The sequence below is a fragment of the Apteryx mantelli genome, chromosome 3 (genome assembly GCF_036417845.1).
Source record: "Apteryx mantelli isolate bAptMan1 chromosome 3, bAptMan1.hap1, whole genome shotgun sequence".
In the NCBI taxonomy this organism is placed as follows: domain Eukaryota; kingdom Metazoa; phylum Chordata; class Aves; order Apterygiformes; family Apterygidae; genus Apteryx; species Apteryx mantelli.
The window spans coordinates 19,385,378-19,403,231 of record NC_089980.1 but is presented as its reverse complement, the minus strand read 5'-3'; the positions used below and the strand labels follow the sequence as shown (position 1 = coordinate 19,403,231).

At 36.8% G+C, this 17,854-nt stretch overlaps 1 protein-coding gene across 3 annotated transcripts; it reads right to left on the bottom strand.

The window, feature by feature from the left end:
• Nucleotides 1-1,955: 1,955 nt before the first annotated feature.
• Nucleotides 1,956-17,545, bottom strand: TRMT6 (tRNA methyltransferase 6 non-catalytic subunit). 3 transcript variants are annotated; one of them, XR_010883656.1, is made up of 12 exons: nt 17,377-17,545; nt 15,459-15,586; nt 14,933-15,042; nt 11,628-11,719; nt 11,457-11,540; nt 10,488-10,612; nt 8,845-9,206; nt 8,527-8,612; nt 5,086-5,188; nt 4,914-5,000; nt 2,795-3,386; nt 1,956-2,320 (listed from the first exon to the last, which is right to left on the bottom strand). XR_010883656.1 is itself a non-coding variant. In XM_067292813.1 (11 exons), the coding sequence occupies exons 1-11, from the start codon at nt 17,475-17,477 to the stop codon at nt 3,213-3,215; spliced, it is 1,452 nt and encodes a 483-aa protein (XP_067148914.1). In that variant the 5' UTR covers nt 17,478-17,545; the 3' UTR covers nt 2,560-3,212. The 3 variants fall into 3 exon arrangements, 2 of the variants coding, with proteins under 2 accessions (XP_067148914.1, XP_013816904.2); XM_067292813.1 differs by lacking the exon at nt 1,956-2,320 and having other exon boundaries at nt 2,560-3,386; XM_013961450.2 differs by lacking the exons at nt 1,956-2,320; nt 17,377-17,545 and adding an exon at nt 16,903-16,967 and having other exon boundaries at nt 2,560-3,386.
• Between the last annotated feature and the right edge of the window lie 309 nt (nt 17,546-17,854).

The following is a 17,854-nucleotide window of genomic DNA, read 5'->3' as shown; positions in this document are numbered from 1 at the left end:
ATATGCCTTGAAAGACTGTATTAAAACCACTTATCAGCTGCATCATCGTTTTGGGTCTGAAACATCTGAGCCCTTTGCCTGCATCTTTGACTTACAGCACATACTCAGTTGCAATTTTAACCTCGGCAGCTCTGAAGCAACTGTGCCATTAGCTCTTAGCAAAATAGAACTTTCTTTGCAGTCAGTGCTGGTACAGTTGAAGTCAGGGGCTAATATTTTGGGGTAAATTATCAAAATAGAACCACTTTCTGCTAGGATACCATTCAATGGGATGCCAAGAGCTTTGTGATAGCTTTTGTCTATTATCCTTCTCTGTTCTGCTTTCATTATTCTGTGGGGCTGACACTGTCAGTGCTGGGATAAGACTAGCTGTTTCAACAGCATGCCGTGCCAGGTCCATTTTTAGCAGCCCTCCAATAACATCTACATTAATCTGCATTTTTTTTCAAGGCATATCAGATGCTTTTGTCTTTGAAGCTGGATAGTACAATTTAAACAAAGTCTTAGAGTATAAGCTGCATAACCTTGTTCCAGAAAATGAAGCAGAAATAGTATTTTTGGCTTCTGACTCATGCATCCCTGGCTACTTGTAAATTCAATGTGCAGCTTTAGTGAAATACAGGAATGGAATACTTGATAACTACTTATTTCTTCTTACTTGTTCCAGAGGCTCATACTTTCAGCAAATTTGCATGGCAAAAGCAATTGTATGTTTTGTTTTGGGACTAAAGATAGGAATAAAAAACAACTCCCTAATTGTTTCTTAAGTCCAGACCAGGTCTGAACCCTGCTAAGCATCCTCAGTGTATTCTAGAATCTGATGCTGGCGAATTTCAGGTGGCTGATGGGGCTGGATCCCACCAATCACTAGAGGAAGCCTTGCATGATGCACACTATTTCTTTTCTTTTTTTCCCTAGATTTCCCCTATTTTTTTTACTTGTAGAAATGTAAGACCCCCTATGCATAACTAACTTGCATTTCATCGTTTCCCTCTCCATTATAGTCTTCAGGATATCATTGTAACTTATTCATGTGCTTTAATTAAAATAGAAGCTATGTTACATCAAGACGCACTCTCTCACCATTATCTATAAAATATGTTGTTTCATCATGTTATGATACATTACCAGCTTGAAATATTTTATATGAATTGCTCTATATTTGGTTTCTTACTATTTTTCATTGGTAGAAGCATTATGCCACATTTTAAGAATAGGGGACAAGATTCAATACTGAAAGACTACTAGTGTTAATATAAGTGAAATTAAGCCAGTTTAGCTTTGGTTTAAAATAAATTTCAGGGTTCCAACATTGTTTGTTTTCTGAGGCTGCTTTTCTTATTATACAAACAAAACATCCAAAGGAATTTTTCTTAGGTTAATAAACATACATGACAAGAAGTGGGATTATTTCCAAACATATAGTTAGTTGCTTACCCTAACACTGTGCAAGTTTTTACACCTTTCTAGTGCTGTAAATACGACATCCAGTACCTGCCAGCTCAATGAAATGGCAGAGAAGTACCTATGTTTGCTTTACAGGTAAGCAATACTGAAAAAGAAGTTATCTTCTGCCTCAGTTTAGTCTCCTGGCTTATACTGATTTCTTAATTTTCTTGCCTTTCACCAACTTCCAGCCTCCTATCCATCGCTCCAATCTAGGTTGTCTCAGAATTCCATCACATAACGGGTTTTGGCTGCTTTGAAAGTCCCAGTTTCAGTATGCATGTGCAGACATAAAAAAGCTGGGAAATACTGCAATTTTTTTTTAAACTCCATTAGTAAAAGCCACACATCAGATTTCTATTCCTCAAGTGTGATTTGTGACAAAACATTGTTTGTTAATTGTGGCAAAACATATTTTGCAGATCACTTTATGCACGTGACTGGCAGAATACAGAAGAGGTGGTAAAAACTATAACCTCTCCACATGTGTTTTCCACATAATAATAGAAGAAAATCTTTTCATGAAAATAGAAAAGTGATTAGAAGGTTACAAAAATTAGAAAAGATTAAAATTAGACGAAAACTCAAATATCTCCCATAACTGTTTACTTAAGTCTATATAACTGCTTCTTTACACAAAATGTAACCAGTTTTATTTTGAGCTAATAGTGTCCTACAAGAGCATTATTTGTATCAATATACAGCATTTTACAGTTTTATGAAATCTAATTACTTGATCCCAATGGTCCAGATTCCAATGGAGGAGAAAAGCTCAAGAATGGATGCTAAGTCCTCTCGGAGCTCCCATAGGGGCCCCCAGCCAAGGGTTCTCTCGTACGGGGAAGGGTATTCTCCTCCCAAGGCCTCTGATAGACTGTTTTATTTCCCAAAAAAGGAAAAAGTAAGAAAAAAAAATTCTCATTAGGGAAAATATCCTGCAGTTTAATTGAAATGGCAAATGCAAAGTTTAAAAAAATTAATAAAAAAGCTACACTTCATGAAAGATAAAACAGTAAAATAAATATATATGCATATAGCAATTTTCAAAAATTTTTAAATTTATCTTAAAAACAAAACAACTCTCAGCAAAAGGACAGGCAATACCAGTAGAGACACTGTTTAAATATTTAGTATTTTAATTTACAAACATACACTTTCTCTTCTGTATTTATTTCAGGAAACATAGGGTCATGCTGTAAAGTTCTGATTTTAATATTCTTTTTTGTTTTTCTGTTGGAAAGAGAAATGTATGATTTTTGCTGTTTATTCTACTTCATTAAGGTAATTACTGAACATAGCAGGGTTCTGTATCTGAACAGGGAGCAGATCACTATACAGAATATTTTACCTTGATGCTGGTCTGACAAAACAGGAAGCTAAGTGAGATGTGTTGATTCAGACTCAACCTTTTTGAAAACTACTTCTTCATCTCCGCTTCTGGCAACAAACACAAAGACTGGTTTCATTGATCCTTTATCTCATCGCCAGGTTACCTTCTCAGCATGATTGTCAGAAGATCTTTTTGAAGTCAGTGTGTTTTCAGTGTGGTGTTTGAGAGAGGCTTACTTCCAAGGGTTTTTCTCCTCCTGATCGTGTAGCTGGTAAAGGGAGGGAGCCAATCCTCTCTACAACCCAAATCTTCAGCTTCTGCTGACAGATGTATGACGGGTACTATTTCTGTGCTGTCAAGAGCACAGAAAGTACATTAGTTACTTTACTAATTGTAAGACTCCTGAGATCTGAAAAGCAAATCAATTCTTCAAATGTTAACAGTGAAGGTCTTGAACTTTCCGTTTTTTAGATGATGGCTCTTCCATCTTCAGTGCTTCTAAATTGCTGGAATCACATTTGCTCTTATCTGAGACAACAGTAATACCGGAGAGAAGGTACCCCCCACCTCCGCTCATTGTCAGTTTTGGATGGCTTCGATCTGGTAAGACCTTTTAAAACACAAAAAAACAAGTTATCTGTAAAGAGCCATTCTATATGTGCATGTCAAATCATGTAATTAGGCAAAGGTTACAATATGAGATGCCTTTTTTTTTTCCAGCCCTTACAACAAACAAATTTGAAAAGTGTATTTGTCTTGAAAGGGAAAAGTATGTGCATACCAGATACCAGTTATAGAAATACATAAGAATACAGGCTACTGTGTTACTGAGGACTTCTTCATGGCATTTCCAGCAAAACTGTGAATTCAAGACCTAGGGCACCTGAAGCTAGTAACTGAAAGTCTCATTTGTTCCTGTCTTCAGAACTAGTGTACTTTGCAAAAAACCCACATCTGATCTAACATAACAGCATTAAGTAATTCAGTAGTTTCCAGTTCTGTCACTACAACCTTTACTTGTTAAGGTAAGACATAGTAATGAACCGTCACTTTCAGCTACGCTATACTTTTCTGTAAAAGCTCTCCCCTCAGTTATACTTCCTCCTTGCCTTGATTGCCATTGAAGATCTAAGCTGATTTTGCATGTGTCCAGGAGATTGGTGCAGTGTTATTCCTAGCTAGGTGGTCCTAATATTTGCAAAGCACTGCACCTCACTTAGAAAGCCCTGCCAAGCATAACACGGGTGAACACCTTCCTCTGTGTCTCCTCCTAATCATTCTCAATTTGGTTGACTGTTGTTTGGAGTCAATACTTGTGGCACCCTTTGACTTAAGTCAATCGATAATCAACAAACAACAATAATTAAAAACACATAACAATAAGTAATCAAACGATAATTCCTTATGGGCTCCAGAAGCCTATGGATGAGAAGAAAGTCAATAAAAAGCAAGAAACTCTTCAGAAGGGATGAGCTGCTCACAAATCAGACAGATTATTCTGCTTCTTCATAGTTGAGAGGTATTTCACATCTGTAAATATCCTTTCCAAAAGTTTGTCAAACTGACTTTCTTCACTGTGGAGTTCCCCCCTGCCCCATCACATTTTCATTGTTTAGTTCCCAAGACCTGAATCATCTTCTTACTCTAGTTGCAGGAAACATATGTGAAAACACTGACTATGGAATTCATCACCCTTTTTAGGCTAAAAAAATTAGACATCAGGACACGCAATTTTATTTTAAGCTATTAGACCAATTGGGAATTAATAAACAATTGTAATATTTTGCTGCATTTCTCTTGCACTATATTAGATTGTACCTCACTTCAGGTTAGCCAGCAAAACAGCACAATTATTAGATTTGCCAGTGTGCTGCCTTTGTATTTCAGCAAATGTTTTAATGAAATGTTTTGAAAGAAGAAAATGAAGTTTTTTCATTCAAAAGTGTGGCAGTGAAGCATTCAAATTCCTTAGAGTATTTTCATATTGCTTCCAGGTTAAAAAAAAAAAAAGGCAAAAAAAAAAAAAAAAAAAAGCATGAACTTATACATAGTTTCAATCAACCCCCAAAGAACCATTTTCAGTATTTCCCTCCCCAATATTCATGCAATTTTGATAGCCACTTACTGTAATCCTTACCTGGTAGCTTCGTAGCCAGGTTTCAGACAGCTTTAGGTTAATAACACCGCCTCTTTCCCTTAGCTTCGTGTAACATTCTAATAATGGCTTTAAAAAAAAAAAAAAAGTAGGTTATATAGCTAAATGGTCTCAAGCTTAAAATATAACAACTCGAATAACATAATTGATTTACCTCTTTATACTGGCAATAGACAACAAAAGGCCTTGAAGGAGCAACAAATTCCAATAAAGAAAGTAATAAAGGAGTGGGATGAAACTTGCTGGCTACAATTAACCTGTAAAAGAAATTCCACGCACATTAGTTTTCTGCTTCTGTAACCCATTCACCAAGTAACATATCCTCCTACTTAGCACAATGCATCAATTACAGCATGAATGTTGCTAATCATTATGTTTTTATGGCTCTAGCAAACCCCAAAATATAAAAACAAATCACGATTTCCTACTTGCATAATTAAGAGGATAAAAAGCTTGTTCCCTAAAGAGCAGGATATCAATCACATTGCAGAAGCACTCGTTTCAGCTGTTTTGAGCTCCACAATAATTCTTATGATCGTAAGAACTTGCACACTGCTTTTCCTACCCTAAGACCACTGTCCAAATATATTTCAAATTTTACAACTGCTAGTCTTTCCCTGGAATGTACCCTCAGCCAGGATTATTTAAGCTTAGGTAATCTTCACTGTATATAGTTTTATATAAAGATACTTTATTTAAAGAGAAAACAATCCCTCAGTGGGCATGACTAAAAATCAAACTGCTATTTAAAAGAAATGATGCCCTTACCAACTCGAAGGCCTCTGCTTTCTTCCTTTATCCTCATTTTAATAGCATAATATAACTTGTACTTACAGATGTTGAAGATTCTCTACAGATATCTAAAGTTTTAACCCCCCCAAAATTTCATGGCTAAACTATATTGCAAGGAATAATTCAGATTCAATTAGTCAGTAAGTCCTATCTGTGCTGAAAGAACAGCCTATTTAAACTACTTTTCCAGGATACAGATATTATGTGAGAAGTCTCACCCATTAACATTTGTTCTCCAGTGGAATGTACAGCACTGGGGACACTGACAGATTTGCCTAACAAAAGGGAGGTAAAAATTGATGTTCTGTTTTCTAAACACCGTAGAGATAAAGGATTAAGAAAACTATTCTACCTACAGTTGTTTGCATTTTGGTTTTCTGCAGGACAGGGCTTTGCAGGCTAGAGACATCCTTCAAATCCAGATTTCCATAAATGTGTGTTCTGGAGTTAACCAAGTGGACATTAAAGACAAAAGACTCCAAACTGTATTACAGAGGGCTTGGATCACTGCACTGCTACTGCAAGGAACTCTGCCAGGCAACAGGAAGGTAAGTGAGAGATGAAGGAGAATCTGAAAAATCAAATTCTGTTGTCTCATATGGCAGCACATATTGCTGTCAGCAGGCAGTCTGGCCAGTCTTAAAACTAATGTAATGGGTGAGAGAGGAGAAGAAGGTACAGGAAGGACAGGGAAGGACATAGAGAGGGTGTGCGGCCTAATTCTGAACACATGGTGTATCTTAAAACCAAATTCCACTTTTATTGTATCAGAAAATCCAATGCTCTATCTTTGCCTACTCCTTAAAAAAAAGAAAAAACCCAAATTCCTAATGAATGCCTGCCTTTTTCCCCCTTCAAAGACCTACAACAGACTTTAACTCTCATGAACAGAATTGCAGAAACTTTCATGAATAGAATTGGAAAATAGCTCCAGTACACTTTTACCATATAATAGCACAGAAAGTTAGGATAAACGTAAGTTCCTATTAAAAATATATTTTCCACATTCAGTAGTAATTACTGTTATTCTCCTAAACTTGGTGCATATCTTTACCTAACTACTGTTTCTTCTTTCTTCTGACAATAAGCCTTGAACCTTTCTCCCCATCTCTAGAGTTAAACAGCTTTTACTTATCCTTTCCTGTTTCTCTCTTGCAAAACAAAACAAAACCCTAACTTCCTTGCCTGCTTTTATTCATGTGTCAGCCAAGTCATCAGTGTGAAGCAATTCTTTATTCCATGCCAATTTTTTTGCCTTAGGTGGCTCACCAGTATGTACCCCGTGGTTCTTGATCTAAACAAATGGTGAGCTATAAAGGCAAATGACTAAAGAACCGTGATCCTAACTGAGCCATCTGGGACATTGCCCCCAGGCATCTACAAGCTTCTCTTTCCCTCCTATCATGCTGAAGACTTTCTAGAACGAGAACTCACTAGACCCTTCAAGTATATAATTTGTTACAGCTTTCTTGTATTACAAAGGACAAAAGAGGAAGAAGTACTGAAGTGATTGAAAACAAGCGAACAAGAAACAAAAGACTAAACAGGCCTCCTCAAACTGGAATATATGCAACAACTGAATATACTATTTTATAATGCAGGAAGAATCAAGTAAAATCAGGTATTAATTTTTGCTCTGCCAGACCATACACAAACACTAATTAATACGATGACTGCAGTAGATGGTGGTAAAAACAAAACAACAAAACACTATCACTACTATTCAGGCAGTTTAATGGTCATCTGCAGACATCATTAATGCTGCTGCTGCTGCCAAACAGGTTTTAAGTACTTCTTACAAAACCCCTTTAACAAATTTCATTGCTTCAGAGGACACAGAACAACCTGTTTCTGAATCTTCATAGAAAAGACAAATTCTAGCACTTTAACATATTAGATGAAATATCCTAAAATATGAATGGGCGTTAGTTAACATTTGACAGTAAAAACAAAAGTTATACACAAACTTTGAAGAATAACTAATAAACGTGTATTAAAGTTTACCCAAGCTAAACAGCTCTATTTCTAGGGAGCTAAACAGTGTCAAAATACTTTTTGCTATACAGCACAGGTCTCTATCCTCTCATATTCTTAGGAGGAAAAATGAGCATGTAAAGTTAAATAAATCAACATTACTTGATTCACTCAAATCACTTCAGCATTTGCTAAGAATTTCATGAAAAAGTCACTCAAATCACTTCAGCATTTGCTAAGAATTTCATGAAAAAGTCACCCTCACCAAGGGGTCTATAAACTATTATGGGACTGAATTTCTAGGAATATACTCTTAAAATTTTGGTATTAAATCCTTATGTAAAATTGATCATTGGTATCAATCAATCCTCACTAATACAGATAAAATGAGGTTAAACATTTTTTCCTGTGTAAAAAAGAAACAAGTTTCTAAAAAAAAACGTAGTTATGATTTAGTAAGCTCACGACCTCAAATTCTATTTGCCAATTACAATCCTGTGATATTTATCCAAAATCATTTAATCTTAACTTCTACCTGCTAATTCTTTTCATTTTTGGATAGGATCGTTTTTTGATATTTACTGATATCTAGTTAGTAAATTATGACTTTTAGTTTAGAAAATCTCAAACCCTTTAAATGACAAAAAGAAGTCTCAGCCAGGTAAGAACAAAACAATGAATGCAGTACATGTCTGGGTTGACTACTTGATATTAAATATGAAGAAAGGATTAGGGTACTTTTTAAACAAAACTTTTAGCTGTTTCAAACAGTTATTCTCTGTAGATGCATATTCAAACAGAACAGTTTTTTGACTACAAATATACTCACCCATCAGCATTCTTCTCTCTCAACAAAGCAGCAGTTTCTATTAGCTTTTTCCTTCTCTCCTGTTGTTTTCTTTGCTTTTCCCGAACCTTTGAACAACAAAGTAAGTATTTTGCAATTTAACTGGTAGTTATACATTGGATTACTACTGAATGGACTGAACGTTCATGTTCTGCACCTCAGATGGCTCAATGTAACACAACTTTCACAGTTCCATTTTAAAACACAAATAAATTATATTCAAACATGTCTGATTCAGAGAGCAGAATTTTAAGTATATGTATATTATAAAGTTCAAATAGCCGTAATAAAAATTCTTACGTTTTCTTTATTTTCTTTTCCTTGGTTTTCTTTAAATCCTATATCTTCAGCATTAATGTCCATTGTTTCTTGCTCTTCTGTTTGATTGCTCTCCATAGCTGTTTCAGTAGATTCCTCTTCTGTTTCCTGTATAGAAGCCTGCTTCTCATCAATTGATCCATTGCTTTCTTCTTCCACTAGAGCATTATCTTCAGGTTCTGAAGGCAGAGTCTCTGTGGAAAATGTTCCAGAGAGAAGACTATCTACTTTGCTGAGAGGAAATTCATGAAGATTATTGAAAAAATGTTTTGGAAATCCAAAACAACTGGTTGCAGCTCTGACAGGTCCCCCTCCTGGATACATCTGAATAATGGATCCACAGCCTGTGATAGCAAAATAAACAAAAACACATTACAGCCATAAAAAAGCCAGAACTTCTGGGAGCAATTAAACACACATTTAAGAAGAGTAAACTAAGTTGTCTGCTCTTAATCCAACCTTTGTCAAATTTAACAGGCTGTTAAGGTCTGACTGAAGGTGGAAATCTTTATTGGAAGGACAACAGTTACTGCAGCTCAAAAGGACAAGGTAACTCAAAGACTATGCATGTATTAAACAGGTATTTAGTATTAGAATGGAACAAGCGAGCAGTGACAAATTATTAGAGAAACCCATTTAGTTTAGAATTAAAAATTTTCTAAATTAAAAGAATTAAAGATTAAAAGAATTAAAGAGTTTCTGCAACACGTTACTTAAAACTATAGCGTGCTTTTGATCAAAACTAAAATCTAATTTATTAAACAGCTTTAATAGATATAGAGTTTCTTCAATATCCACATTATTCCTCTACAGGGAAAGATGTCATATGTTTAAACACATTAAAAAGATCTTTTCAATAGTTGTATTGAAATTGCATCTTATTTTGTTCAGAGCAGACGTTAACCTTATCCCCTGAATTTGCTGGAACAAAAACATTTCGCAGTTTAACTGCCTTTGTGCTTCTCAGCCAACAGATAGCAAATCTGGGTGCACACGTCACACTTTCTGCCTTCCTAGGCTTGTGGAATATAATCACCTCTGTCTAGTCACCTCTAGTGCCTTTGAACAATTTAAAAAGAAACGAGTTTACTGAGTTTGAGAAATAAAAACAAGCCAAAATTCCACTAGAATATGCTCAAGAAAATGCCACGTACTGTTTTTAAAATTTACGCTATGCTGATGTTAAATCTCTGATAAAGTGGACACGATAAAGGACAACGCTTTCAACATTGCTGTCTGTCTGGACCACAGTGTGACCATTCCTATTTTCTGGCACTTCTATCTTACAAGTCCTTGGGAAGAATCTGCATAAAAGCTCCTTATAGTCATATCTGAGCACAAAGTTGTTATGCTAGCACAAGACAGAAACTAAAATAGATCTACATACATTATATTTCACTATTAAAAAAAAATTAAGTTACAGTTACTGTAACTGAAATGCGCAAAATACACTGTTCTCTATGGAAATATGAACATTAGTTTGAATGCAGGAGACAGTAGATTTTAAAAAACACAAACTGTTTTGAGGTACTTCTTTTTAAAAGTATCACAGATAAACTTATTTTCAAATCAAGTTTCAAATAAACCCTTATTCTGTATATTATTAAAGCTACCATGTTACTTACCTCCCATTCGCTCCATCACAGCACCCAGCACAAGGCCCGCACATGTCTCCATTACAATCATTTTGTTGCCAGCATGGATGTTTCCTAAAGTCAACATCTGAGCTAGAGTGTCATATCGCAAATGGCTAGAACACAAGAAGGTTTTAAGAAATTTCGAATGAGTTTTCCTTAGAGTTAGAAATACTGTGCATTACAGCTCAGGAAGCTGTCAATAAAGACTGCATTACAGGAAGTAGTTCAGGATCAGCATCAGTGGCCTTGAGAGTCACTATGCAGAAATTTACAGTTAACCATCTGGTAAAAAAGAAGCACTAGAACCACAGCAAACATGAAATTAGAAGTGATGGGTGTTACATTTTATAGAGAAAACAGCAAAAGTGGGAGATGAATTAGTTTGATGCTAAAGTGCACACCTCATGCTGTGCCAATCAGACAAAATATTTTTTCAACTTCTTTTAAATTTTGTTCTAAATTCTATGACGTGTTAGTTTTGTAAAGAACAAATGGTCTTTAAGTCTTATTTCCTAACCCAATAATGTATCCTTTGTGTTTTTCATCTGTTTTACAGTACAGCACCTAAAACCTGCAATCAGGAATCAAAATCAAACTCTGCTGACTGCTGTACATGCACTGAAGAGGCTAAGTGATGGCTGAAGAACTTACAACTACTCTTAATAGATAAACAAAATCAAGCAAAGAAGAATGGGGAAGGAGAAGGAAAAAAAACTTGAGAAGCCTTAAATCTTGCATGCAAAAGAGTTTTTTTCCCCTTGTTCACTGCAATAGCATATCAATTCATTTTTTGTATCACATTATTTTTCATTAAGTTTACAATATTTCCATTAATGGGAAAAAGAACGAATGTGATGAGTATTACATATTCAAGTATAATGTAGGTATTTTGAAATATATTATTAAAATATCTTTCCATTATAATTTGAAGAAAAAAAAAAAAACCCAAAATCTTACTTAATTTTTCCAGGCTCTCTTGCATAATACATTGTTGAAAGAATGCGAGTAGATGGTCTTACAATTGTAATAACTGCTTCGTATCTGTAAGAAGCACATAGTAATATTCTTATTTCAAGCTAAACAAGTTAAAGAACTACTAAATATTTTCCATATTTTTAATTCACTTACTTTTTTTTCTTCTTCTTTATGTATTTATCCTGAGCAAATTCTGTTTTGTCTCGGAATGTTGTACTGTTCTCTATTAACTGTTGAACTATTTCCTTGGAAAAGACAGTTTATTTTTATTACGACCTGTATTTATTTCTCATTCATTTCATGTATAGTACATTAAAAGAAAAACAACACTGAAAATATTTTCTTCCACTAGAGAAGCATATATACCATTAACTTCTACTGACATTAATAGCAAAGTAAATAGGAAAAGCAAGATACTATCCTGGCTGCGCAAAGGAATTTAATTATATACTTTTTTTAAAAAGCGTTCTTTAACTATATAATATCAATATAAAAATGACAAACTGAAAATGTTGATCCTTGAAATGGGGTATTTTGTGGGGAAGGAGGGGGCGTAGCTATTTTATTCCAATGAGATACCAATTCCTGTGTACATTAGTATAAATGATAAATTGTTGTTACTAGCACCAACACCTAAGTGTCATAAGCAGAACTGAGAGCAACTGTATTTCCAGTTTTTAACTCTGCGTTTGTACATAGATGGGTTTCCCTTGCACCAGAGCTAGTTCTCCTTTGATTGTTCAGTGTGCCAAATCAGATTACTAAACAGGCAATAAATAAATAAATAAATGAAAAGCAAAAAAGGATACAATAAAATTGAAAGTTTCCTGTTGATTTAGTGAGCTAAATTGGCACACCAAGAAGTTTGCTAAGTGCCAGAACTAACACATGAGAAAGGGCAGACTCTTGTGGCCAGAAGTGAAGGAAAAGCGGGATTGTTCCTTTCAGCATTAGCAAGTGAACCCTCTGTATATGCACATTCTTATCCCACGCTGAATGTGAAGGACAATATCCTGCTTTCTCTGAGTGATTAGCTGTTTTTAATTATTCTGTGTTTGGAATGAAGGCAGTTATATTTATGGGTAGTTATTATGGAACAACTGACATATACTAAGTTCTCAGTCTAACATTTCCCATAAAAGTATGGCCCTGCAAACAAGTTACTAAATCCTGTGTGAAGCTACACAAGCAAAAATATTTGACAAAAATAAAGCAAGGAATCTAGTGTCATATGTAATATTTACTTTAATCCAACTCCCACTTTCTCTCTGGGTTTCATCTGACTTCAGCATCTCAGTCTACCAAGGCATCTTTTTCCATCTTTTTGTCCAGTCTGCTCCAGTTCTTCCCCTATACTTGACTATTTATCAGACATCTCTCCTACCTCACATGATTTCTTTTGTCTCCCAAATTGTGCTAGTCTTGTACTAGCTCCTTGCTTGATGCCAGACTCCTTAGCATTTACTATTTCCTACAATACTCCTCTTGACTCCTTCCTTCTCTAGCTCCCAGGTTTTCCCCAGAATTCTAGTTTTTGTCTCCTCATCTCCTTGTTCTAATCTACTCCCTTTGTCAATCCAACTCTTCTTCCTCCTCATACTCTTAGATTCCAGCTGGAAGGATCATTAAGACCCCAACAGAAAAAGGCTTTCATTTCTCAGGTGTTGTGACTATGCCTGCAATAAAAGAACAAATGCTGCACACTGCTGTTTTTGTTGCTGCACTCAAAGTAGTTTAACTGATAAAGTCAGAAGTTCTTTTTAAACATGTATGAAAAACAATGGTATAACCTGGCTTAATAGGAATTGGAGGAGGGGAATGAGAAAAGGAGTATTTTTGAGGTGGATATTGCATCTCCTATTATGCTTTAAGAACCGGATACAAAATATATTGATGCAAGTATTTCTTAAAGTTGCTATTTTTCCGGCCACTATTTCTTAAGGTCTTTCAAACACTTAAAATTTATTATTAATAGAGCGGGGCAGCATATCTTTTCTTTTTTGCCTTATAGTTGAGTACAGCACCTGGATTTTTGTCAGTAAAATTCACCTTGAAGAAACCAGGGAATATTTCTTTAGCACAAGTACAAGGAACCAAAGGGAAGCTGCGGCATTACGTAGTACCTGGGAGTATGTGCCACTCCCAGTCTGCAGCCTAACACTACATATCTATTCCTCAGGACCTGGGAAGGATTTAGGAAGGTGATGGCAAATCAAACCCCATTAACACTGAGGTTACTTTATTTCAAAGAACAGTCATCTCTAAATTGACAAAGCAACGTCATTCACAAATATTAACTCAAATTTTACCACACATTCATGGAAGAATAATGTCTATTGTTGCTAATATAACACAGTCTGAAATGAATTTACAGCTACAGTTCAGAAACCACTGTTAACAAAGTAGGATATTTTAATAACTTAAATTAACAATACAGCAGATGTATGGCATAGACATGCTGAGGACAAACAGAAGAGCCAGAGGGATCTTCCGACACAGATAATGAGAACTAACAGAAAATGTCAAAGCTATCAGACTGATTAGTACATTCTTCTCAAAGTGATAATAGCAGGAACAGTTCAACCATGGAAACAGAAAAAGTACTTCTGCTTGGACCCATCCATTATTAAGCAGGCAGAAAGCAGAACAGCTGCTCTCAACAGCAGCAGCAAACAGCAAGATGCAAACAGGAGATGAACTTGATGTAAGCATGAGCAATTTCTTACTTTTATTAGAATGGGTAAATTAAAGATGAGAGAGAATTTGGTCTGATAATAGGTGCAGAATGCTACTTACTGCAAGGGTTTATTAACATTCAAGAAAGCCTCACCTCTTGCTAACAAAGTAGGGGGTAAAAAACCACCCTTCTCTAACAAAACAGAATTGGTCCCTTGAGAATATTCTTAAACTTTTGAGATGCAGATAAAACACATGCATCACAGTTTGGTAGGTACCATCTAGAGGCAGACTGATAGCACATTTGTTATATAATGTTACCTGTTAACATTTTTGTGTTTGTCCATAATACCTTTCTACAGCTCTGATAGTATAATTATTATATGACTTTAGTATGTCTGTAGTATAGAAATAAGTAGTAGTATAGAATGTAGTATAGAATGATTGTTTTCAATCTTATAAACAAACAAAACCAATTAAATTGATTACGTGAATTATATTTTCAATTGTTTTATATTCCTTTTTGTCTGTTATGACTTCTGATGAAGCAAATATTCGTACTGTACTCTCTATTGACAAAGTTGCCAACCTTACACGAAGTTTTCTCTGAAAATAGGCTTTGCATTTTTATAAAAACAAATCTTTAGGAAAAACATGACTTGAGCAGAAGAACAAAGAAAAAGCACCGAAGTCTATGCACCATTAAAAAGAATAGCCTATTTCATAAACTAAAATATAACCATCAAGGTAGCACACAAATGACACCAAAACCTTAATGTTACCTGTCCTTTAATACCCTTGTCCTTCAAAGCCTTTATGTCATCATGAGTCAGTTTTTGAGACTTTCCATCGTCAACTATGTTACGATTATCTGTACCTGCTTCTTTTGTTTCTAAAGAAAAAGGATATAGATTTGTAAAATCTAGCTCTAAATATTTTTTTAAACTGGAGAAACATAAGATTCTAGTTTCACAGAAAGCAGACTTCTCAGGATTAAACTCACATGCTTTGTGGTCTTGCATAATATTGCCTAAGCAACGGTTAAATATAATATGTAAAATAGACCTCAGTATATGTATTCACCCAGACTAAAATTCAAATTTTCTCCCATATTAAAAATTTTTCTTTGTCACAGGACTAGCAAAACAGCAGATCAAGACAAAACCATGCACTTTTATGACAGAAAGAATATAAGTAACGAAAGTTAACAAATGATTAATAGAAAGCTTATTTTCCATCATCTTTGGTCGCATCAAAGAAACAAATTGGCATGAGTTTTTCCAAACACCAGTCAATCCTCTGAAATACCTGGGGTAGTCTCTTCCATCTCTTGCTTCGGCTGGAGGTTCCCACCACTAGTTACTTCAAATGTAGTTCCATAAATATGTCCGATGGCATTATCCAGATAGAACCACTGCTTTTCAAAAATAATTTTTCTGAAATAATGAAAGAAGTTAATGATATTAAAAGTATTATTTTTATTATGTCCAAAAGACTAGGTGACAGGATTTTAAAACCCAACAATAGTTGAAAGTAAACCATAACTTTATATATGACATTTCTATCTACGTTCTTAAGGAAAGCACGGCAAGCATAATAAATGATATGCTAACTACTGACAACAAATCCATGTTAAATTGAAACTGGCTGGGAAAAGAACAAAGAAAAAGAACTTAAATTGAATATAAAATAAGAAAAATATACTTTTTTCACTTCCGCAGAGTTCTAAAATGACAAGTAAAACATAAGGATATAGCACATGAATTACACAGTACCACTGTCGACAGAGAAAGTCAGAATGAACTAAGGAATAAAATTAATCTGAAATGTATTAAATCTAGGCCAGTCACTCAGATAATTGCAGAAACACGAGCATGAACTTAGAAATATCTATATTTTGCAGAGCTCCTTAAAAAAAAGGATTGCCAAGGGAATATTAAAAAGAAAATAGCAGAAAGAGCAATGTAATCCTAGAAGTATTTAATACAACCCCCCCCTTTAATTTTGATTGCACTAATGGGTGTTTACATTTTTCCTTCTTCACAGATACTAAGGAATAAAATAACAACAAAAAAGGACCTACAAAGCCTTGACCTTCCAGGCTGAGCTACACAGATTTCCTTTGCTGACCAGGGAAACACCATTTTTGTCAAATGAAAACAGGTAGCAGTATCTGTGCCGCACACACATTTGAGTCAAGACATCGATTTAAGCTCTTAGGCTGGTTATACTCATCACTAAATTTGAGGCTAAGCAAAAAGGTTGAGTACTTTGCTGTTTCTAGCACTCAGTTGACTGATGTTTGAAATTCATACATATATTTTAAATATGCCATGATCTGTATTCCCAAATGCAATCAAGTATTTAAATAAAGCATGATAAAAAAAGTTTTCTCATCCAAGACATTTAAATAAACAGAATTAAAAAGTTTTCTCATTCAAGACATGTATTCACCAAACTTAAATAAAAAACTCATGTTAGTTTACTCGCTCACCTAAAGTCTATTAGTCCCTGCCAACCCAGATTTTGAAAGCTCAATCAAAAATTGTAAGAAACTTGAAATTATTGAAAAGAACTTAGATAAAGTTGTGTACAGATGCTCGAATTTCACGTTGATGACTACTCTGAGCGGAATATCCAACCCCAAATATTGTCACGTTGTCTTGCAGCATCCTTACTCTCATCAGATTGTAGAAAATTAAAAAAAAAAAATTCACAAGTTAATTTTCTGTGGCATTATTTATTCTTTTACCTTCTTATTCTTTCCCTTACGGCAGAGGTTTGCAACTAAGTCACATGAAAACTGAAAAGGGATCTGACAAGGCTATCTTAGCCGTGCTGTGCAGGGTACCAGGATAATCACCTGAATTTGGTGGTCTTGGCAGATATCGAAAAGAACCTGTCAGATCCCTCCAGCCAGGACGAAGCCTGTCAATAAGCGGCACCCCCAACTTTGTATAGGAGACCCGCGAAGGCAGCTCCGGGCGGCAGCAGCCGAGCCGCCGGCCGCGTTACGCCCCTGGCTGCGGACCGGGATCGGCGGGACGCCGCTCCCCTCAGGCGGCGCCGCCGGCGCGCGGCGGCCGTTGGGACCACCTCACGCGCGTGGCCGTTGGGGCCGCCTCACGCGCGCGGCGGGTAGGGGAGGGGGCAGCGAGGCCGCGCGCGCTGGCGGCGGCGGGGAGACGGGATAAAGAGTTGCGGGCCCGGCCCCTCACGCCCTCACCTCCGCCGCAGCACGGGCACCGCCTTGAAGACGTCGTCCCGCTTGAGCACGGCGCAGTCGCCCTCGCAGATGCGCAGGCCCGGCCTCGTGCCGGCCTCCATGGTCGCCACCGCCCGCTTCAACCGCCGTCGGGCACGCGCGCGCCGCAGCCTCCCTCGTGCCGCTTCCGTCCCGGGGGCCGCCACTGCGCAGGCGCCGCCGGCCTCTGCCGGCGCCGCTCGCCCGCCAATAGGAGAGGCGGCTGAGGGCCGGCGGCGCCTGCGCAGCGCGGCAGAGCGGGCGGAAGCCGAGCGGAAGTAGGCGGGGCGAGACTCATTTGAGACGGCGCCCCCGGCGCCCAGGAGCCGGCCAATAGGCGCCGGCCAGCCGCTCTCCCTGCTCCATGGCGACGCGGTGGGGCGGGGCGTTGCCGCCCCCCCCCCGCTCTCTCGGGATTGGCGGCAGCACCGGAAGCGACGTGTTGTGGGCGCCAAAATAG